Here is a 23,731-nt window from a genome sequence, read left to right as displayed (position 1 = left end):
TTATCAATGCCAGAAATCTATGCAGTATGCGGTTTTTTGAAAAAAGGGGAAAAAAAGAAATCCCTTTTGCTTGTCATTTTACATCTTGCCATTTTGTCAGTTGTTTTAAAACATGTCTCCTGCAATAAATAAGATCCTCTTTATGCACTTGTTCAGCGGCAAGAAGGGAGGCCCCCTTCCAGTTTGCAAGGTAGGACTTGCATCGAGAGTTGGAGAGGCTGGTGGGAATCGCTGACACACATTTTCTTCCACACAGTCAGCTGAAAGGGTCTGTTATGATTTGAGTAAAGGCTCCCATCGTCTTGTTTAAAGGAGGCCTAATAGATGATGATTTACCCATAAAATAAAAGATGTGAAGCAAACATCCAAGAGCAAATGAAACCACTCCTTCTAAAAAGCCTTTGAGTCATCTTCGTTCCATTAAGGAAAGGAGCTTGATATATGAGATGTTCCTGCCTGGGGTTCAGCCGTCCAAGCTAAGTGGAGGACAGCCCTGACTCAGGACTTAATTTGAGCCAGACTGGGCCAGCGCTGCTATGAATCAACATGAAGCTGCCACTTTAGGCAACAGATTCTACAGAGGGTGCCATATCCCCGCCTCCAGTTTTTAAGGCTGCATACACACCATATATTTAAAGCACATCGCACCCCACCCAAAGTTTCCTGGGAATTGTAGTTTGCCAAGGGTGCTGGGAATTGTAGCTCCATGAGGGGTAAACTGCTGTTTCCAGGATTCTTTGGGAAGGGTGTGTGCTTTCAATGTACACAGTCCAGTTCTTTTTAAAAAATTGCCTTCTGTGAATTGTAGTTCTGTGGGCATACACTACAGTTCCCAGGATTCTCTTTTGGGGACAAATGCAGCCCTCCAGGCCTCTCTGACCCTGAAGACTCTTCCCCATGCCCCACACACAGAGGGGGCCCAACTTGAATAACATATTGGGAAGGCCCTGGTAAGTCCCACCCCCATATACCGTATTTTTCACTCTATAGGACACACTTTTTCCCCTCCAAAAAATTAAGGGGAAATGTGTGTGTGTCCTATGGAGTGAATGCAGGCTCCTTGGCTTCAGCGATAGCAACGCGAAGCCTCCGAAGCGCAGAGGGAGGGCTCCCTCTGCGCTCTGGAGGCTTTGTGTTGCTTTCGCTGAAGCCTGGAGAGCGAGAGGGGTCGGTGCGCACTGACCCCTCTCGCTCTCCAGGCTTCAGGGATAGCCGCCTGAAGCCTTCGGAGCGCAGCGCGAGTTCCCGCTGCGCTCCACAGGCTTCAGGTTCCTTTTGCTGAAGCCGGGAGAGCAAGAATCTCCTGGTTTCAGCAGAGAGGGAGAGCTGCGCAGCGCCCCTTCAGCCAAGCAGCAGGAGAAGTGGAAGGGGCTCCGTTTCTCCTGCCACTTCGCTGAAAGGGCGCTGAGCAGAGAGGGGGAGAATTTTTTTTTCTTGTTCTTCCCCTCTAAAACAAGGTACGTCCTATGGTCGGGTGCATCCTATAGAGCGAAAAATACAGTAATTGAACACGTGATGTAGCACACGCATATCATCTTTGTGAAGGCTCAGCCCCCTCAGATATTTTATTGAGGAAGCCAAACTTATTGATCACTTATTATTATTTTTTAGAAATGACTCAGAATAACTTACAGCAATAAATAAATAGTATATACATCACAACCTGCATAAAATAATTCACACATAAATCTAAAACACATTCATGTTTTTAAAAGGAGGGATTAAAGGAGTGATTAAGACATCCCACCCACTGAAGGAGGCCAGAAAATAAATCTTTTTGCTTAATGCTTAGTGCCTTAAGATATGTAACGATGGTGCCAGGCAAGCCTCCCTAGGGAGAGCATTCCACAGTCTGGGAGCCACCACTGAAAAGACCTAATCGCATGTTGTCATCCTCCAGACTTTCCGTGGAGAGAGCACACAGAGAAGAAAGTTGTTGGAATCAGTCTGTCTTGGGAGACTATGGAGTGTGTGCTGGGGAATTTCAGGGCCTGCTGTGGCTGCAGAGACAGGTAACTCTGGCTCTGGAAACCAAGCCTTATGAGGAGTGCTTGAAGGAGCTGGGCACGTTTAGCCTGGGAAACAGGAGAATGAGAGGAGATATGATAGCCATCTGCAAATATCGTATGGCCTTTCACATGGAAGAGGGAACAAGCTTGTTTTCTCCTGCTCCAGGACTCAAACCAATGGCTTCAAGTTACAAGAAAGGAGATTGTGACTAAACAAACGGAAAAACTTTCTGACAGTAAGAGCTGTTCACCAGTGGAACAGCCTCCCTCAGAAGGTTGTGGACTCTCCTTCCTTGGAGGTTTTTTAGCAGAGGTTGGATGGCCATCTGTCATGGATGCTTTAGCTGAGATTCCTGCATTGAAGGGGTTGGACTAGATGACCCCTGGGTCCCTGACGACTCTACCATTCTATGATTCTATTAACTCATAACTGCTGCCTCCTGTGTTGTTTTTGATACATGAGCAGCAACCAAGTGACCTCTCTGGGGTGCAAGCCTGGCAGTGTGTAAGGAAGTCCTGAGCTGTCCAGACAACAAGACCCCCTCTCAGCCTTGCTGATGTGGTCCATAGGAAAGCAGAGCAATATGTTTCGCACCAGCTCAGCTGCAGGAGTTCCTGGAAGGAGGCATGCAAATGTCATCCAACCATTTTAGGGACCTCACTCTGGATTTGTGTAGGCTTTGCCCCTTAGCCTTTTCTTCTCCCAAAGGTGTCCCACAAGACAGCGGGTATGGATTTTCCCTCAGGGTTTGCTCCCAAAGCCTTTCTTAAAAAAGAGTACAGCCGCAAAGCAGTGGAGGCTTAGGACCAGAGTTTTCCTTCTCCTAGGTGGGCTACCTTCCCAGGGTGGTGAGCCCCATCTGCCCCTCATTTTCCTCTACAGCACATGCAAAAACTGCCTTCTTGATTGTGGGACCCACTCTTGGTCTCATCCACTCCATCCACTGGTGTGCTGGGCCCGGGGGTTAACCCGAGCAACGCGGTCCAGGTCCAGTCCCGAATCCAAGGATTCCACGAGGAGTCAGTCCAACAGGGCCAAGGCAGGAAACCAGGCTAGGTCAAGCAATGTTGCTCCCACAACCTGGGGCGGGGTCCGGCAGCCTTTGATCTCTGACGGGGTAACAGCTGGTCCTGATCCCCCGATGACTCACCTCCCTGTCTCGCCTGAAGGGAAGCACTCCTCCTGCGAGTACTCAGGTCTCTCCTTCTCTCAGACCTGAGTCTCTGCAGCTCGGGAGATGCGGGTGGGTTACTAGACCCAGAGGCCACCTCAGCCTCTCCTGACCCAATTGGTAGTGGAGCAGCTGTAAGTGATGGCCCAGCTGAAGGCAACAAGGTAATCCCTGCATCTGGAGCCAGGGGAGGTTCAGGCCCCTGACTCGGCCCAGCTGGTGCTTGTAGCAAGGGAACCTGTGCAGACTGGGGCTCTTCAGAATCAGGCCCCAGACTCGGTTCAGCTGCCACCTGAGGCAAAGGATCCGGTGCGGACTGAAACTGCTCTGGCTCCAAGTCTGAGCCTGAGTCCCAGGCCATCACACCTGGTGCCTGTAGTGATGACCAACAACTTGATGGACTTTAAAAGGACATTAGACAAGTCCATGGAGGATACAGCTACCAATGGCCACTAGTCATCATGGCTATGTGGTACCTCCAGTACCATTTGCTGGGGGATTATGGGTGTGAGTGTGCTATTGTGCGCCCAACCTACTTGTCAGTTTTCCAGACGTATCTGACTGGCTGTTCACTGTGAGACCAGAAGGATGAACTGGGTGGGACTTTGGAATGATCCAGAAGGCCTCGTTCTATGTTCTTCTGCTTGAACCTGGTAAGTTATGCATACAAAGCACACGCTCCATCACTGACCAATGACCATTTCCCCAGGGAGGAATGGTGAGTGGGTGAGCACAAGGAGCTTGCTTCCTCAACATCAGCTCCAGTGGAAATTGAAAAGGTGAGAAATGGAACAAAGGGTAAGAATCAGTTTGGGAAGAAGTCTGGAAGAGACTGGGAAACCCTGTCATGAAGCCTTCAAGGCTAGATCCTGCAATATATGGGGTGAACAGGAACGGGGAACGGCACATTATGATGGGCAGTTGGAAAATCATGAGCAGAACTAAGCGGAAAGCATCAGGAGGACCCAGAATAGGAAGTAGCTGATTAAAGGACCAGGAAGTCTCTTGCAGGAAATTTGCAGCAGAAATCTCTTCCTTCCTCAATATATGAAGATCAGATTTGAAAGAAGAAAGGATATGCCCTGCCAAAATAAAATACCATTCTGAACAAAGTGTTTCTTTAAATGCACAGGTGTGACTTTGACAACAGGATACCATGACCGGCATCTTCTACCATGGTCCCTGCGGAATGTGAAGCATCATCTATTGGTTGCTTCAGACATAGCATTTTGCCCAGGATTTCCCAGACCCACAAGATCAGGCCCTGTTATTCCTCAGTTCCTGTTTTCACCTGTTTCAGTTCTTTTATCATGCTGCTTGTTTTTATTACAAAGTTTCACTAGCTCTATGTTGTTTTTGTACAGCAAAGTCTCCGGGATTCTTTGGGGGAAGCCACAACTGCTTAAAGTGGTGTGATACTGCTTTAAATATATACTGCGCATGGAGCCAAAGTGTCCATCATATCCTGGCTTTTCAAAAGGCTTTAAAAAAAAAATAACTGTTTTAGGATATGTGTAATGAGAAAACATGAGTTTGCCACTGATGATGATAGCTTCCTTCAAAGAGTTAGGGCATTGGCCACCACAAAAATCACTTGGGGAAGTCAGTGTTACTCCTTTATCCATCATTACTGACATGTTTCCTGTGCTAGTGACTCTGCAGACAGGTCTGTTATTGATGGACCTTTTCCAGTGGTCTCTTGCCATCACTTACAGCCTTTGTGTGTGTGTTTTTTCTTTCATTCTTTCAAGTGAAAAAACAAAACAAAACATTGGTTATCATTGGGGTGGGTGGAGAAGCTCTTTTGAAAGCCCATTTTTTGTGTGTGGAATGCCTTTAAACTACTGGAACAAGGCCGGAAATATGTGCAAGGCGTGACAGACACCCTAATCTATGTGTTCAACACGGAAATCTCACCAACATGTAATTACAAGTTGCTGAAAGATCTTAAATGCAGGAGAGGGAGAGGGGGAGAGAAAACAAAGTCCCTCATTGGGCGGAATTGCATTTCAGTGCACGGAGCCCAAATGACTGCATGAAAGTTTGAGCACTGGGTAGCCAAAGAGGTTGTTTGTTCCGCAAAACAGAAAACTTCACCATGTGCAGCTTTCCCCATCCCTGTCCATCACGGGCCTGATGGGAGAAACAGTACCAGGTAAAAAATTTCCCTCCTGTTTTATGCCTTAAGGTACATGAGGCCTCTTATGGCCTGGAATTTAATAGGAACATAATTGGTAGGAAATATGTCCTCTCAAGCAGCACTCTCCCTACTGGAACTGTTGTCTCTTTCTTTTTATCATTCCTGTCAATACCAAAGTTCTGGCTTACGTGCCAATCATTATGTCCACAAAATGGTACCACGCAGAAGAAAAAAAAGGGGTATCAGCAGGCTCAGGAGAACACCAAGGCTTGCAAACACGTGAGTGTGTGTGTGTGTGCGCGCGCGTGCGTGCGTGTACATGTGGAGCCTCCTTACATGGGGAAAAGGGAAAGTGGGAAGCAGCAGAGTTCAGATCTGGAACTGGGAGCTGCTCAGCCAAGCCTCAAGCCAGATCCAAAGTGCAAAGGAAGATTATACTGTCTGCAGGAAGAAGAGGAGGAAGCAGGAAATGCAGGGGAATTTGAGCAAGGGCAGAGGGCAGAAAGGAAGTGAGGGGTTTGTTTGAAGGCACGTTATCACTTCCATGCCCTGCCCCATTTTGTTTTTTTCCTGGAGCTGGCACTACTTCCCACACCAACATCCTTCCCGTTTCCAAAGGGGTGAGGGCGGTCTGGAGCATAGCTGTCAACTTTCCCTTTTCTTGCGAGGAATCCTATTCAGAAAAAGGGAATTTCCCTTAAAAGAGGGGAAATGTTGACAGCTATGGTCTGGAGAGCAGCCACAGTGTGGGGTCCCTCCCACAAGGCCCAAGGCAAGCTTTGCCTCACATGATTCGACAAATAACAACATATTTCACATTACCGCTCCCATCCTCAAGGTCTTTTCTCTGAAGTTAAGTCCTATTGATTTTGGTAGAGCGAACTTTTAAGTAAGCACACTAAAGATTACAGCCTTGTTCTGTTCTCTAGTATATATGGTTCAGCTGTACCTGGAATGTACTTGGGGAAAATGCCTTTCCTTCAAGGAACCACCAGGGCAAACAGTCGGGTGAGGGGCTGGAGGGGGTGCAGTTCTTGTTGAAGGTGGAAGCAAATGCCCTTGCCATGCCCCAACTCTGGAACCCCTTATAAGGGGGAAGAGCCACGGTGGCTTTCCATCCAAGATGACTTCAGGCATATCACATTAGCCAATGATGCACACAGGAACTGCTACAGTATTTCCCATCGCAGTGGCAGCTAAAGTCCATTGGGTCTGGTAGGGTGTAAGCCAGGAGGACAACAGTAGGTGGCGCTAGAGTCAATGGCAGGCAGACCCAGGTACTTCTAGTACTACCCTCCTTCCTGGGCAACACAGAAACTAAGGACAAGGTAGGGGTGCCACCCCCTGGACTAGTTGTAAGGAAGGCTAATTCATGTTGATTATTTTGTATTTAATAACAACAACAAACAATTAGTATCAGTATCAGTATTAGCATTAGTCAGTGCTTTTTCTCTAAAAAAAATATGTTTAGGGATATTCTCATTTTCCTACTGATATTGAAATACTGCCCCTCAATGAGGCCAACCTTAGATTCACAAAATGTTTAGGGGTATGCGTACCCCTGCACCCCCCCCTTGAAAAAAGCACTGGTATTAGTATTTATTACTTACACCCTGCCCATCTGAGTTGGTTGCCCCAGTCACTCTGGGCGGTTTCTGACAGAATATAAGAAACACAGTGAAACATCAAACATTAAAAACTTCCCGATACAGGACTGCCTTCAGATGCCTTCTAAAAGTCAGATAGCTGTTTATTTCCTTGACATCTGATAGGAGGGCATTCCACTGCCCAGCAGACCCTCTGCCTGGTCCATTGTAACCTCACTTCTCACAGGGAAGGAACCGCCAGAAAGCCCTCTGAGCTGGACCTCAGTGTCCGGGCTGAGTGATGGGGGTGGAGATGCTCCTTTAGGTATACAGGGCTGAGGCCATTTAGGCCTTTAAAGGACAGCACCAACACATTGAATTGTGCTTGGAAACATACTTGGAGCCAATGTAGATCTTTTAGGACCGGAGTTACACAGTCCTGGTGGTCGCTCCCAGTCATCAGTCTGGATTAGGTAATTGTATTTTCTGAGTCACCTTCAAAGGTAGCCCCATGTAGAGAGCATTGCAGTAGTTCAAGCAGGAGATAAACAGAGCATGTGCCACTCTGACAAGACGTTTTTAAATGTAAACTGCCTTGGGAGAAAGGCAGGATATAAACTCAATAAAAAAATAAATAAGTCTTGTGAGGACTGTTTGTCTTCTCATGCGAATGGTGTATCATGAGAAAATGGAAACAAGCAGTTTGAACAATCAAAGTGCACCATTTGTGCACCTTGAGTTTTTTATGTTCAAATTACAGACTTGTGAGATGCAAAGAGTGCTTTTAGCACATGGAAATGGGCTAAGTCCTTCACTGTGCCTTCCCCTATGCATAACAATTTTTCAGAGCTAGAAAATCGGTTATTAAATCACTCTGAAAGATCATGTCTAAGAACCTGGGGTGGGGGAAGGCCTTATGTTCTGTTGAGTTAATGTTGGATTTGATTTGATTTCCATTATCCGTTTGTTTGTTTTTCCTTTTAAGTCATATACTCTTTTTTTTAAGGCACTTTCTATTGTGTTGCCTTTTCTTTCCAAGAAATCACAAAGGTATGCAACAGGAATATGGAAAGCTGTGTCGTTCGAAATCTACATCATTATTATCTGACTGACTCTCCAGGGTTTCTGACAGGGTCTTTCCCAAAGAGCTTCTTGTGCTCTGCCACTGAGCTCCAGCCCTTCCACAGCCACGAGGACTATAAAAAGCTGTCTAGTAGGACCAGGCATCGGACTTCGCCAGTGGCGTAGCATGGGTTGTCAGCACCCGGGGCAAGGCAAGTAATTTGCGCCCCCTAACCCGTGGATTTGTGCCCCCTAACCCGTGGATTTGCGCCCCCTAACCAGTGGATTTGCGCCCCCTAACCCTAACCCCCAGATGTTGCGCCCGGTGCGGCCAGCCCCCCCTGCACCCCCCACGCTACGCCACTGGACTTCGCATACCCCAACCCAAATAACAAGAGACCAATGAGACTGGTTTGGGGTCAAAACAGGCCACAACTTTATTGAATACGGATGAAAGACGTTTGGCTTGGGCATGGGGCAATCAAAATACTTCCAGCCCACCTGCCAGAAGTGACGCGTGGTCGATCCAGGTGGGGGTTCCTAAAACTTACATCCAATAGGGTGACCCCCCACAGGGACCGCCATCTGGGGGAGTGCCTTCAGCCCTGGTCCCCGCCTGGGCACGCAGACATAACCATTCCCCCCAGATCCCTTTAATGGGATACCCCAGCGTTTGGAGGGGCAGGCAGGGACTACAACCTCCCCTCCATCCAAAACAAAGGATTGCCCCAATGCCCAACCAGTTGTGATGATTGCTATCCAGTGGTCAGTGCCAATTAGCCCAGTGGGCAAATTCCTACCCAGCCCCTTGAAGGATGGCAACCACTGTAGCCACAGCAAAGTCATTGACGATCAGCTTAAACCCAGGGTAGGTGGGCAGGGAAACCCGGTGCAGGAACAAACAGGCTGAGCCCCCAGATGCTGGCTGCTTAAATAGGCAAGGGGCGGATCTGAGGGAAGCCCACCATTGACTGTGTTGGCTCCACCCCTGGCACAGTCCAAGCCCTGGCCTGCATCCCCATTTGCCAAAGCAGGGAGCAGGCCAGGATACAGTTCCTGATAGGCAGGTGGGGCTTATGCCCTCTCCACCAATCAGGAAGGGCACAGCCGGCTTGAATTCCCTCCAGTGAAGCCTCCTCCGTCCTGCAATACTGCCGCACGAAAAGGGTGAGCCAGCTTATACATATTTTTCCCTGCATCAGATGCTCTACCAATGAGGTTATTGGATGAATTGCCCATATAGTTGGTGCTGTGCTCAGGATAGCAGAAGCAGAGTGTATGTTTAAAAGGAAGGAATCATCAGCAATAATAATTCCCCATAATAGTCGGTTGAACAGCATTCATCATCATCATCTTTGATCTCCTGATGACAGTTTGTTGCTGCTGAAACTACTTTGAGCTGGCAGCTTTCTTGCCAATAAACTAGCGACAGTCCCTGGTCATTGTTTCACTACCTTTCCTCTTGATTGCCAGCTTTGGACACTTTTATTCATTAAGAAAAATGTCCCCTCAAAACAAGGGTGCTTTAATTATTCTTATACATTTAGATGTCTTCAGCAAAATAAACTCTCAGGTAGTGAAGGGACTTTGGAATAAAGTAGACAGTTAAAATAAACCACATCAGAAGAGCAAGTTGGCTAGAGGAATTTTTGGCAATAGGAAACACACACACATACACAAAATGGGGTGCAATATCTTAGGAACTCTGACAGCCCAGAAACTCCCAAATACATTTTTTGTCTGATATGCCAAAAGTCATAAAGCTGCCCCGAAACCCAGTATCCAACCTCTGGCAGTGGCTAGCGCAACTCATGACTGAAAAAATATGTAATAGCCTAAGATTTAAAACCATATATCAAACGCTTTCGATTGTGTCCATATTTTATTGTTGAAAGGGGATTGTCAGATGAGCCTTTGATCACATTTGATGAAACTTCTTCATATCCTACTGTGTCAGTTCTGCTATGGTGAAGTATTCTGTTTCAGGAGCCAGAATTTAGGGGAATACATAAAGTCAAGAAGCTACATCTGAACTAGTGCAACAAGACTGTTTACATTTTGTCCACCACCTCCCTAGCATAGGGAGGGTATCATTTGGTGCTTCGCTTCAGGCATCAAAATGTCTTGGGTCAGCTCCACCATTCAATTTCTCATTGCTCTGGAATCCTCTTACATCACCAGCTATCATCTCATCCCTGTTCCAGCTGCTGAAGAGACAAACTGCTTAAACAAAACAAAAAACAAAACTGAACAATGACTTATCTCTTCAGCAGCAAGAACAGAGGCTATGAAAATGACCTGAAAATATCCTGTGTGATTCCTGCCCATGCACAGAACCCATCTCCTTTGGTCATCCAGCCAGCATGACTTAGAGATGTAGGCATTAGTAGATTCAAAACTTTGCATGCCTCAAGTCCATCTGCTGCTTCCTAGTTACATTATGATTCAGAAATGGTACAGAATCATAATCATTGCTGTCTTTGCTCTTGCAAAGTTTTTTTGTGGAGCAGGAGGGGACAGGTAAATGGAAGAAATTTGGCTCAACACACACATTTAAAGGTGAATCCACTTAACTGAGACTTCCTGAGACTTCCTCACACAAGCCAAACTTCAGTCAGCCTCTGAAATTCATATTCCTCTGAATTTTGCACTACAGTTCTCCAACTGAAACAGGCACTGTCTTGTGAAAATGTGCATATTAGCAGGAATTCACATTAAAATGCTGGAAATGTTCAATGAGTTAGGTTGGTTGGTTGGCTGGCTAGCTAGTTAGTTAGTTAGTTAGTTAGTTAGTTATAAAAGGCAGAAAAGTGATGCTGAAATGTGAAGAACTGAAGCATTGGGAAAATAAGAAACTGGGAGAAACCAAAATGGGGCATGTTCACCCATCCGTACCTGTGAAAGGAGTCATTCACATATCATTACCTGCCCCACCTTTGTGCATGCATATTTCTTTGTCATTTTCTTCCAACTTGAATTACTCTTAAGCAATTGTTATGTTTTGCTTTGCTGCTGTTTTCCTTTCCTTTCCTTTCCTTTCCCTCCCTCCCTCCCCAGCTTTGTTCTTGCTTCTCTCCTGAACTTGAATGGTTCCCCTTTGAGGAAAACACACACACACACACACACACACACACACACACAGCCAACTCCCATCTCTGCCATCACCGCCGTTCGGTTCGAATCAGGCTTGCGGTCAGTTTCAGAGAAAGGTCTCGCAATGAGGTAGAACTGACAGATCCGACAAGCGGAGTGATTGATTGTGGTTGGGAAAGTGGTACTTGAAGCATGCCATGTGACAAGCCTACTTCGCTCAGGGGAGGCCTGCCAAGTCCTCCTTCCCAGAACTCTGAGCACGTGGCCCCGGCTGTAATGGGCGGCCGTAGATGCTTAATAATAGCAACATTGTTGCAAACTAAAGCATCTGCCAGGATCTAATATGATTAATTATACAGCTTGCTCGCTCGGCTTTTTTTTTCTTTTCTTCAGGAGGTAGCGGTAACCTAAAACCTGTGTTCTGTGATTTAGGGAAGAAATGGCAAGGCTCTGATTCCTAGGAATGGACGCTCGTAGGTCTGCGATGTGTCTACTCACAGTCAGGAAAGCTCTCCTGGAAGCCTTTTCATCTCCATCCTGCCCAGCCGCTCAGCCAACAATTGCCGTGTGGTGTTCCATTGGCAAATTCCACGCCGTCGCTTAGAAATACATAAAAGGAAGTAGGAAACTGTCAAACAATCTGAGTTATAAATCTGTTAGTGGTGTGGCATGCCAATCAGAGAGGCAGGTTTACTGGGGTTTCAGCGGGTAATTTGTTCCAGATAAGCCATGGGGTTTTTTAATTTTATTTTTAAATATCGTAGCAATTACATCACCCCAAACATACCATGTACTCACCCTTTCAATTTTCCACCCTACGGACTGACAGACTGGTTCAGTCTGTGCTGGCTGATATAATGCTTCCTTTATTCATGAGAATTCATCTGACTGAGGCCATGATTCTCCAAACCACGTACTTCAGGGCAACCTTTGCCAGCCTGGTGCCCTGCAGATGTTTTGGACTACAATTCCCATCAGTCCCAGCCAACACGACCATGCTGCTGGAGCTGATGGGAGCTGTAGTCCAGGAACATCTGCAAGGCATCAAGTTGGCAAAGTCTGCTTCAGAGTAATCACGCAGAACACACTGAACTGAACATGGAGAGAAAGGCCTGAGGGCTGGACTCAAGGACTCAAGCCCACAGAAATTCAACCAGTGAATTTGTTCCCAAATATAAAATTGCAGAAGCCTCCCTTTGGGGAAACAGGCTAACCATAATTGAAAATAATATATTGCTTTGCACACCTCAATTATCCGACTGCTGAGGTTCCAGCACTTACTTTGGGATTTGGTTTCCTTGGAACTGGGTTACTGGAGACTGATTGTTTTGTAATATAAGATTTATTTACACATATATGCCAAAGGAACTTCAGAGGAAGAATACAATGTGAAACAGCTGAATTATAATTCATCAAGAAGTTTGATGTCATCACTTGTGGGTTACATTGAGACATGTTTCACGTAGCTCACCAATGCCAGAATATTTGTGCTATCTAGGACTGTTTCTTGCAAACGGTTCCCTGCCAAACTACAAGTACTGATAAAATCATCCCAGCAGTTATCACCAGCCTGCTACTGCGTAAGGATAAAGGTATACGTAAAGGTATGTCTCATTGCCATTCAACTCCAGCTTTACCATTTATATTCTTATATATCTGCCAAGTAAGATATATTGCACCACCGGAGGCCACCTTTTAATTCTCATTGTCAGCTGGAATTGAGCTTCAGGTACTGCCAGGTGTATCCAATGCTACTTCAACGCAGAGTGGAGCCATTGAAGTCAATGGACATGGCTGATTCAGGTTCAATAGTTCCAACGGGTCTACTTTAAGAAGAACTTAGTTGGCGACAACTAATATAACCACATGTGTCCAGATTCCCCCCCCCCCCACTTATTTTCCCATCCATCCATTTAGATTGATAGAAACCTTTGGAGATAGGAACTTGACTATCTTGCCAACTCCATAGAGCACCCCGTAGGTTGATGGCATCATATGTCATGATAATCAGGGCCGGCCCTACTGTTTGACTGTAATGGTAGGGGTTGGCCATGATTGGCCCATGAGGTGGACATCTTGATTACTGGATGCTGGGGGTTCTGTATGCCATGCAACTTGCTGTCCTTTGTTGTGGTGCAGGATTCTGTCCTGTCACCAACAATGATGCCTGGTCAGCTTCTGTATGAGGAATCAGAGAATTGTAGAATTGTAGAGTTGGAAGGGGACCAAAGGCCATCTATTCAAAACCCCTGGAATGCAGGAATCTCAGCTAAAGCATCCATGACAGATGGCCATCCACACTCTGCTTAAAAACCTTCAATGAAAGAGAGTCCACAACCTCCCGAGGGAGACTGTTCCACTGTCGAACAGCTCTCACTGTCAGAAAGTTCTTTCTGATGTTTAGTCAGAATCTCCTTTTTGTTTATCTGGAAGCCATTGGTTCCCTCTTCCATGTGACAGCCCTTTAGATATTTGAAGATGGCTACCATATCTCCTCTCAGTCTCCTCTCTCCAGGCACCATGGCACCATCTTGTTGTTTGCTTCAGGCAGCCAATGGCCAGCTCTCAATACCACCACAACATTCATCCCCATCAAGTAGCAAATTCAAATGCTGTGTAGACAAGATTGGGGATTATAAAGGGCCACGGAAAAGCAAGGGAGATATCGCCCAAGGGGGGACTATTCATGCTTAGTGGTCACAGAACACTGAGTGTCAGCTGGGAACAAAAAATGAAAATGTGGACAAAGGAATGGAATAGAATAACTTGCAAGGAGGTGTGGCTGGTTGTTGCGAATGGCTGAAAGGAACACTACTGTTAGGAAGTAAGCATATTCTGCAACATTTTCTTGCAGGATTCACTTGTAATAACACAGTTTCCCATAAGAAACCCTGCAGCTATGGTCCTACTGTATAATATCCATGAACACAACAGGGTTGTAGCCACAAGCTCCTACTCAGAGGAGACCCATTAAAATTGGTGGGTCCAAGTTAAGACCTCTTAATTTCAACAGGTCTACTTTGAGTATGACTAGCATTGGTTACAGCTCATCATTTGGGGTGGGGGTTAGTTTGCTAGAGCCACTTTTCCTCAGCTATGCCCAGCCATGTGAGTGCTCTAACTCATATCAGGCACATGCTGAAATCTTAGCTCCACGGCCACTTGACTCAGCTGTGACTTTGAAGGAATTGCTAAGCTTGTGTCTGGACACATACCTGAGAAGCATTCGCAACTCAGACATCTCACAGTGGCTTTGTGGTGTCAGCCATCACTTTGAAATGATTGTGTGTGAACCTGCCTTTGGAGACGTCCCAGCCGCCTAGATTTATGGCAATATTCTCTGCTGCTCTGGGTGCCATTCATGCCTGCTTTCCACTTGTCGGCAACACTCATCAATCTACCTGACCGCTACTTGATTCTATCTCTGCACTGAATTATTCTCCGACAACTTGTGATTGCTTTTCTCCCCACAGCCCTGAAGTATTGCATGCTAGACGGTAAGAACTTGGTAGTATTCATGGCTGCCTAAAGTGAGTTTTCATTTCCTTGGAAATTCTCTGGTCTCATCAGCATTGTAAAGTCCTACCTTCCATTCTATGGGTTCCTTTCGAAGACAAGCTTGCAGTCTGGTGTACCGAAAGGTAGCTCCTGCATTGGTTATGTGCAATTTTAGTCCTACTCAGAGTAGACCCATTGAAATGACTGGACATAAGCCAAGTAGGATTTTGCTGGATACACGCCAGTTAGTCATGAAAAGAGCCTTCCATTGGCTGCAACTGAAAATTGTTTCCAAGCCTAATTACTGTGGGTGGAGCGATTTGTGTTTATTGCACGGCACTGCCCATTCACTGTAAACTTTACAAAGGTCACCCCACCCTCCCATGGAGAGTCTAGGTAGCTGCAAATCTACCCCATAGTAGGGGCCATAGCTGTCTCTACAGCCACATTTCCCAAAGTTGGAAAAGAGCCTTCTGGAAAAAGCCCAATAGTTCCAAAGAAAGACAAGAGCTCGCATCTGCTGACTCCTTTCCCCATAAAAGGGGAAGTATTTGCCAATGTCTCCAATAGACCAGGGATTCCTGTTTTGTCCTAATAATGGTGGAACCCAGTGAGACCCAATTTTCAGGAGTGTTTTAAATTTGTCTGAATTGCTCATCTTTGATTGTTGTTGTTATGAGTGGGGAGGCCAAAGGCGGAGTGGGCAACCATTTCCCCAGACCCCTGCAACCTAGCATTGAGTCCGCTTAGGCATCATTAACACACCAACAAAGGAGGGCACAGCTTTGCACAAAATCTGCATATGTCACTTTATACATCTAGATGCAAATGTGGAAAGAATTACTCAAACAGAAATAGAAATATGTGTCCCCATAGTGGAGTAGACTCTGGCCAGGCCATTTTATTTTTATTTATTAGATTTACATATTGCCCTTCTTCCTAAGATATCAGGGCAGTTCACAGAATAAAATATAGGATAAAAACAAGTTAATAATTAAAACAAAACAGAAAATGCAGATGCATTTAAAAGGCTGTAGAATATTACAGAATATCCACAGCATAGATTTGAAGCACATTGTGTCCATCATACAATCCTGGGAACTATAGTTTACTCTCACAGAGCTACAATTCCCAGCACCCTTAACAAATGACAGTTCCCCATGCTTTATCATGTGCTCAGAATTTATGAGACTGAGTGCCACCCAGATGACCTACTGTATGTGCCTGCTCAGTCTGCATTTCACCAATCCTTGATGGGCAATTTCTTTTTTTTTTTTCTTTTTTTTAAAGATATTTATTAAGATTTTCAAAATATTACAAAATGAAAAAAGAAAAAAGAAAAAATACAAAATAAAAGTAGTTAAAAACAACTCAATCTTTCCATTACTTATCTTTCATTGGCTTGTTTCCCGGACCTCCTCGCACCTCCCTTTTTTGTATTCCAATTCAGTTTCTTAGTTCAGCAAATCCTTCCCCTCTTTGTTTATCCTAATCTTTAATCTTAAAATATTGTGACATTGAATTTTAACCTATTAATAATCAATTTTTCATATTCCCTTATAATATTACAGCTAAAAACCACTTAATTTCTATCCAACATCATTCTAACATTCATTAATTTTGCAATATTTCTGTAGATAGTCTTTAAACTTTTTCCAATCTTCTTCCACCGACTCTTCTCCCTGGTCTCGGATGGGCAATTTCACAGCCCCTGCTCTAATTTCTTATGGTTCCTTCCATTTAAACTGGGCTTGGACCAGACAGCCTTCCAAATGGAGGATGCCATTTGAGGACTGCCCTTTGTAAAACAGGACACTTGGTCACATAGGTACCAACTCCCTAGAGCCCTGGGTACCCAAATACCCACAAAATTCCCCATGAAGGGGCCGGGCACCCACAAATTTTGGTGCCAGGGCCATGCATGGTACCCACAGCCCCGTGGGACCAAGATGGCACTCTTGCTTGGCTGCCAAAGAAGGCAAAAAGGGGGAAGTGGGTTAAAAAACAAACAAATCAAGGTACCTGAGCTGAAGTTTTTTTAAAAAAAAAAATATTTATTAAAGTTTCAAAAGAAAAAAATCACATTAATAAAAAGATTAACAATAAAAAGAAAAAATACAAAGTAGAAAAAAGAAAAAACAGTTAAAAACAATTCCATCTTTTCATCACTTCTTTTACGTTTACTTGTTTCCCGGACCTCCTCATACCTCCCTCTTTTGTATTCCAATTCAATTTGTTAATCCAGCAATTCCTTTCCCTCCTTTTTAATCCTAATCTTTAATCTTGATATATTATAACATTAAATTTTTACATATTAAAAACCAATTTTTCCATATTCTTTTGTACCTGTACAGCTAGAAACCACTTAACTTCAATCCAACATCATTCTAACATTCATTAATTTTACAATATTTCTGTAAATAGTCTTTAAATTTCTTCCAATCTTCTTCCACCGACTCTTCTCCCTGGTCACGGATTCTGCCAGTCATTTCCGCCAATTCCATATAGTCCATCAATTTCATCTGCCATTCCTCCAGTGTGGGTAAGTCTTGTGTCTTCCAATGCTTTGCAATAAGTATTCTTGCTGCTGTTGTAGCATACATAAAGAAAGTTCTGTCCTTTTTTAACACCGATTGGCCGACTATGCCCAGGAGAAAGGCCTCTGGTTTCTTCAAGAAGGTATATTTAAATACCTTTTTTAGTTCATTATATATCATCTCCCCTGAGCTGAAGTTTGAAGGTCTGACCAGTGAGACTTTCTTTCAAGTAAATATGTGGTAGCTCAGAGGCACAACATCTGCTTTTCCTTTATGTCCATCTATTTCGTTTAATAAGTTTTATATACCACTCGACTGTAAACAAAAACCCTCAAATCCATTTACAAAACTAAAAACCAAGTTTTTCAAAAATTATTCCATACGATTAAAAACAACAGTAGCAAAAAAGAAATACAACACAGGTGACTTCTATCTCCATGTCTGGATAGGCTTGAGCAAAAACAAAAAGGTGCTGCCTGGTGTCAATAAGGCAGGGGGTTCCAAGGGTAAGTGCAAGCAGAAAGCTCCAGGCTCAATCTTCAGCTTTTCCATCAAGGGCTGAGAATGCCCCCTGCCTGAAACTCTGCACAGCTGCTGCTGCTGCTGCCCATCAGTGTGGACAGTGGAGGGCTAGATGGACCAATGGTCTGGCTAGGGCCCAGGGGTCAGCAAACTTATTCAGCAGGGGGCCGGTCCACTGTCTCTCAGACCTTGTGGGAGGCCGGACTATATTTTGGGGGGGGGGGGTATGAATGAATTCCTATGCCCTACAAATAACCCAGAGAAGCATTTTAAATAAAAGGACACATTCTACTCATGTACAAACACGCTGATTCCCAGACCGTCCACGGGCAGGATTTAGAGGGCGATTGGGCCAGATCCAGCCCCCGGGCCTTAGTTTGCCTACCCATGGGATAGGCAGAAGGCAGTCTCCTGTGTTCCTGTGCCTAAGATGGCCCCATAATGCAGAGACCACAGTGGCTGATTCTAAAGGCCCTCTAGTGAATCCATATTATGGGATGGGCCCGAGCACAAGTGGCCGGAAGGCTGCTGTTGCAAGCAGGCCTTGCTTGAGGGTTTCCCAAGAGAACAGGATGCTGGTCTGAAACTTCAGGGCTCAGTCTTTTTATGTTCTTAATTTTGAAGCTCACCATTCCACATTCTTAGCTATTTTACCAACAGACTGGCTTCGGAAGAGCATATTTTAGACCCGTGACCTTTCATTTTTTTTCTTTTCTTTTTTTCATGCGGTGCTTATCTCCTGCTTTTCCTCCTGGAAGGAAGCCCAAAACAACTACAGTACCAGCAAAACAAACAGAGAGCAACTCAATAAACACAACGTCCGGTTGCCTCCAATGCTAGCGCTACTCGGAGTGGACCCCTTGAAGTTAATGGACCTGACTAACTGAGGTTCATTAACTTCAATGGGTCTACTCTGAGCTTAGTTGGAAACAACCCATAGAAAGGATGTGCTGGAAAAGGCTTGCAAGGCTGCATACACACCATACTTCAAGCACACGACTTCCCCCCAAAAGTGTCCTGGGAACCACAGTTTACCCCTAGCAGAATTACAATTCCCAGCACAAAACTACAGTTCCTAGGATACTTCGGGGGAAGCCATGTACTTTCGGTGCACAGAGCGTAGGCAGCTCATTAAAGTACTGTACTGTAAGTGCCTTCCCCGCACCCGCTTCTCCAGTGACGAAAGAATATTACATGTTTTTTGTTCTTCCTGAATTCCCGCCTCCTTTAAAAAAGAAAGAAGGTAAAGCTTAAAAGTCTTTGCTGCTCAGTTAAGTGAAGAAAGGTGAGTGCAATGTTTTCCATAGACACACACCCTTTTCCCCACTGCCTTTCTCTCCCCCCCCCCTTTTGAAAGTGTGGGGGGGAGCCAGCCTCGCCCCTGGGTGCAATCCGGCGAGGACGAGGGCGCAGCGCCCTTTCGCAAACGCAGCTCCTCGGCAATCCGCGAGGTGCCAAAACGCGAGAGCGCGCGAGATCCCTTTAAGCCCCACATCTTCCCACTAGGCTAAGCTCCCCCCACCGGCCGATCGCCCCTCCCCGAGCTCCTTGGCACGTCCCCGATTGGTGGGCAGGGCCGGTGCCTTTGAAGTGTGCTGCAAGATCGGAGCTATTTGACGTGCGGCTCCGGGAACGGGAAGGGCTTTTTTTTTTTCCAAAAGAGGTTTTTATTATTTTTATTATTATTATTCTTTCATTAAAGTCTCGCTGGGGCCGGTGCGCTCGTCTTTGCCGCCGCTCCTGCCAGGCGCCCGGGCTTGGGCGCTGCGGAGCTCGCCTCTCCTGCCTCTCCCTCCCCCTCCCCAGCCCGGCCCGACCCCACCCCCGCCCGGCCCGCTCCCCCAAATGAGCGCTGGCTCGCCCGCTGGATCTAACGCAAGGACATCGCCCACCAGCAGCGGAGGGAAGAGCGCGGCCGCCGCCGTAGCAGCCGCCGCCGCCACCACCTTCTCCTCTCCAGCCCAGGCTCCGGGAGCCGCGTGCCCGGCGCTCTCGCACCTGTCCCCGGAGGACCCCCTGCGCCAGGCGAACCGGCTTCCCATCAGGGTGCTGAAGATGCTGAGCGCCCACAGCGGACACCTCTTGCACCCGGAATACCTGCAGCCCCTCTCCTCCACGCCCGTCAGCCCCATCGAGGTAAGTGCCAGCCAGCTCTTTCCTGCTTGCGCTTCTCCCTCTCCGCGCACGCCGCTCCCCCGACGGCGAATTTGGCGACGGGAGGGTCCCCCGGCACCGCCGCCGCCGCCGCCACCTGCGGGCGCTTCTCACCTGCGTCCCTCCAGAGCTGCGCCCCGCTTCCCTCGCGTCGGTCCGCGGTCCCTTGGGGAGCCCCACCCTGATCTCTCGCCCTGGTTTGGACTAGAAGGTCCGTCTGTTCTCTCTCTCTCTGAATTTGTGGAGCCAGACGGGAGAAAATCCTCGCCCGGACTTTCCTTTTAAATAGAGTCCCAAGCAAAGAGAGTTATTTGAGTTCTGTGATTTTAACACAAATTCCGACGGCGGAGGAATCGCTTGTTCGTTCCTCGATCTCCCGGCCCGAACTTTGCGAGGCAAGGTTCGTGGGCTTTGGCAACGATCGTTGCGCGCGCCCGGAGCCTTTGTGGATCAAAGGCGGGTGTGGATCAAATCGGGGTGGGAAGGAGCGGGGTTGGTGGGGTGGGGGGGATAGGCAGCGGGTGTGAATCGCCGAGGCTGCTTGTCTCTCGGTTCCTGGGAGAATCTTTCACCCGGGTTCGGACCCTCCGTGAGCCGAGCGCCCGTCTGGAGAGTGAACCAACCCGGGCCGGATCTGGTCGTCTGTGGGGTTTGCAGGAGGGGAAACTTCCGTCCGGTTCCGCCGGAGGGAATTTCCGTAAGGGTGGCGCTCCTAAAAAGAAGCGGGGGGGGGGGGTAGCCTAAAATAGTAGGGGAGTCGAGGCAGGAGTGTTTTTGCAACTAGGGCCGGGAAGAGGGCACCGTCTGCGGGATCTCCGCGGTGAGCCCCGGGGGCCTTTCCGAGTTGTTGCGTCCTTTGGGTGGGTGTTGTACTGTATTGGGGGTGGGGGCGCAGTTCCTCCCGACGCGTCCAGCTCTGCGTGGTCTAACCAGCCTCTCTGTCTCCCTCCTTGCCTTGCCTTCCCCAGCTGGACGCCAAGAAGAGCCCTCTGGCGCTGCTGGCGCAAACCTGCTCGCAGATCGGCAAGCCGGACCCTCCGCCCGCCTCCAAACTCAACTCCGGCGCTTCGGCCGGGCTCTCCGGGCCGGACAAGGAGTCCGGGAGCCGCGGCGGCGCCCTCAAGCAGCTTGGCGAGGCGCCGACCGAGGACAAGTCCAGCTTCAAGCCTTATTCCAAAGGCGGCGGAGGCGGCGATCTGCGTAAGGAGGGCGGCGGCGGCGGCGGGCAGCCGAACCAGGCCGGGCCGGGCGCGGAGAAGACGGGCTTCCGCGTGCCCAGCGCCGCCTGCCCTCCTTTCCCTCCGCACGGAGCAGCCGCCGCCACCGCCTCGTCCTCTTCCACCTCCTCCTCCCCGGGCGGCTCGAGGGGAAGCTCTCCGCAGCACGCAGATTGCAAAGGCGCCGACGACAAGAAGGAGATGGATATGTCCGCCAAGGCCAGCCCCGACGGCGCGCAAGGAGCCGGCGGCGGCTGCAGCAGCCGCGCGGGCAGCGGCGCGGGTAGCGCGGAGCCCGGAGCTCATACCGAGGCCGCTTCCGGGCGCAAGTCGGAGCCTCCGGCCCTGAGCGCGGGCCACGTGGCTCCCGTGTCCCCATACAAGCCGGGACACTCGGTGTTTCCTTTGCCGCCCTCCAGCATCGGCTACCACGGCTCCATCGTCGGGGCCTATGCTGGCTACCCGTCCCAGTTTGTGCCCAGCTTGGACCCTACCAAGCCCAGCCTGGTGAGCAGCCAGTTGCCTGGCGCCTTGGGGTTACCGGGCAAGCCCCCCAGCTCCAGCCCTCTGACGGGGGCCTCTCCCCCTTCCTTCATGCAAGGATTATGCCGCGACCCCTATTGCCTGAGCTACCACAGCGCCTCGCATTTGGGCACTAGCAACTGCTCCAGCTGCGTGCACGACCCGGGCAGCCTGAAAAGCGGATATCCCTTGGTGTACCCCACGCACCCTCTGCACACCACCCTCTCCAGCGCCACACCCAGCCTGCCGGGCCACCCGCTCTACACATACGGCTTCATGCTCCAGAACGACGCCCTTCCCCACATATGCAACTGGGTGTCTGCCAGCGGACCCTGCGACAAGAGGTTTGCCACCTCGGAGGAACTGCTGGCCCACTTACGGACCCACACGACACTGCCAGGGGCAGAAAAACTCCTGGCTGGCTACCCTACCTCTGGGCTGGGGTCCGCGGCATCTTGCCACCTGCATCTCCCACCCACCGGCCCCGGGAGCCCCAGCTCCTTGCCAGGATCGCTGTCTTTGAGAAGCCCGCACACTTTGGGACTAAACCGGTACCACCCTTATGGCAAGAGCCACTTGCCCACGGCCGGGGCATTGCCTGTGCCCTCTTTGCCCGCAGCTGGACCTTACTACTCTCCATATGCCCTTTATGGCCAAAGACTAACCTCAGCCTCTGCACTTGGATATCAGTAACTATAGTTTCCCGGTGTCTGCCGCCTCTCCCTCTTCTTTTCCTGCCCTCGTCCTGGGACTATGTATTTATTTACTGTATGTTAGCTTAACGCTGGGAATTATAAGTGCATTAATACACCAATGAATCAATGGTATGCAAAAAGTCTGTGTCCCCCCTCCCAAAAAAATAATATTGATTATAACAGTACCCAACCTAAATCTTTCTCTCTCTCTCTCTTTTTGCTTGTGTGGGGGCTCTTAATTGTGTTTTCTTTTATCTTTCTTTTAACCCCCTATAATTTTCTTTTTTTAAAAAAATCTCTTGATCCCCCATAAACCATTTGCATGATTCTCAACAAAATGCATCCCTCCCTCCTTTGTTTCCCCCCTCTCTTTTCTTTTTTTAAAGGAAATAGTTTTCCCCCCTTTTGTACAGTTATCAGAAATGTAATTATATTTTTTTTGTCCTTTTGTGTATTGTGTTCTAAGGAAAGGGGCGGCGGGAGGTCAGCTGGGAGATGTTCTGTGGCTTTGTTCTAGCTGCAGGATGGCAAGAGCATCACTTGCCATGGGGTGGTGAGATGCACTTTGCTGATGGGTTGTAAGCAAGGAAGGACCCCAGCCTCTGCCGCCGGCTTTGGTTCTGAGGACTACTCCATCTTAAGTCGGGTGCCCTCTCTCTTCTCCATAAAGTCAGGTGCTCTGAGCTTTGAGAGTTGGTGAGTGCCCTGTATGGAGGCAAGGGCTGATGTGCCAGTTATCCTGGTGCTTGGATGTTGCTGATGATACTTGAAGCCCAGAAAGAGTGCTGAGCAAGTTGATCCATCACAGGGACACCTACCACAATTTTTTTGAGGTGGCTCTTCTTTTGTTTATTTTGGTGTTTTGTTTTTTTTAAAGACCTGGATTTAAATAAAATTGGCAAGCACCCTCGAGGGACTGGAACTGAAGACCTTTTTCCCCCCAACATGCACCAAATGAAGAACTCAAAATAACTTTTGCTTAGCCTAGTTCAAGCTGGATCCTTATAAAGAGTCCGGCTAGCCCCAAGGGGCCAGTTGCATCCTCAACTGCAGGCTCAAATCTACATACCAAAAAAAAACCATTCAATCCTCCCTAATCCCCCAATTTATCTTGACCTATGGGAATGGAACTGTCATTAGGTTGTGGAGCCCCACCCCCATCCCCCATCCCCAGTCTTAACGCAGCGCGGAAGGCTGCGGATCATTTTGGGTGATAAGAGCTCCATCCTGGTAAGTCTTATTTTGTTAATAAATGAATACTTGGCTATATCTACCCTGTAGTTTGTGCTGTCTTGCATTCTCCCTTCGGCTGCCTGTGTGTTGTGCGCATTCTTTCCGTATGAACCACAGCACCAAAACAAAATTGTGTGTGGGGGGGGTGAAACTCCTCTAGTAAATGACCTATGGCCTTTTTAGGACACATTAAAGATTAGCAAGAATATGAAGGTGAGGATTTAGTTTGGGGATTTAGCTCAGTGGTAAGAGCATCGGTCTTGCATGCAAGCGGTCCCTGGTTCAAATCCT

General features: G+C 47.9%; 1 protein-coding gene and 1 long non-coding RNA gene across 2 annotated transcripts; one reads left to right on the top strand and one right to left on the bottom strand.

The window, feature by feature from the left end:
• Positions 1–1,767: 1,767 nt before the first annotated feature.
• Positions 1,768–12,054, bottom strand: LOC308463903. The gene is made up of 4 exons (XR_013979807.1): positions 11,861–12,054; positions 11,561–11,661; positions 3,718–3,940; positions 1,768–2,075 (listed from the first exon to the last, which is right to left on the bottom strand). It is a non-coding gene; the product is annotated as an uncharacterized lncRNA (long non-coding RNA).
• A 7,173-nt stretch (positions 12,055–19,227) lies between these two features.
• Positions 19,228–23,476, top strand: ZNF703 (zinc finger protein 703). Its single transcript, XM_080982461.1, has 2 exons — positions 19,228–19,755; positions 20,742–23,476. The coding sequence occupies exons 1-2, from the start codon at positions 19,465–19,467 to the stop codon at positions 22,203–22,205; spliced, it is 1,755 nt and encodes a 584-aa protein (XP_080838587.1). The 5' UTR covers positions 19,228–19,464; the 3' UTR covers positions 22,206–23,476.
• Positions 23,477–23,731: the final 255 nt, after the last annotated feature.

This window comes from Podarcis pityusensis (genome assembly GCF_964106645.2).
Source record: "Podarcis pityusensis genome assembly, chromosome: 15".
Lineage (NCBI taxonomy): Eukaryota > Metazoa > Chordata > Lepidosauria > Squamata > Lacertidae > Podarcis > Podarcis pityusensis.
The sequence above is the reverse complement of the archived record's forward strand: the minus strand, read 5'-3'. Positions and strand labels throughout refer to the sequence as shown.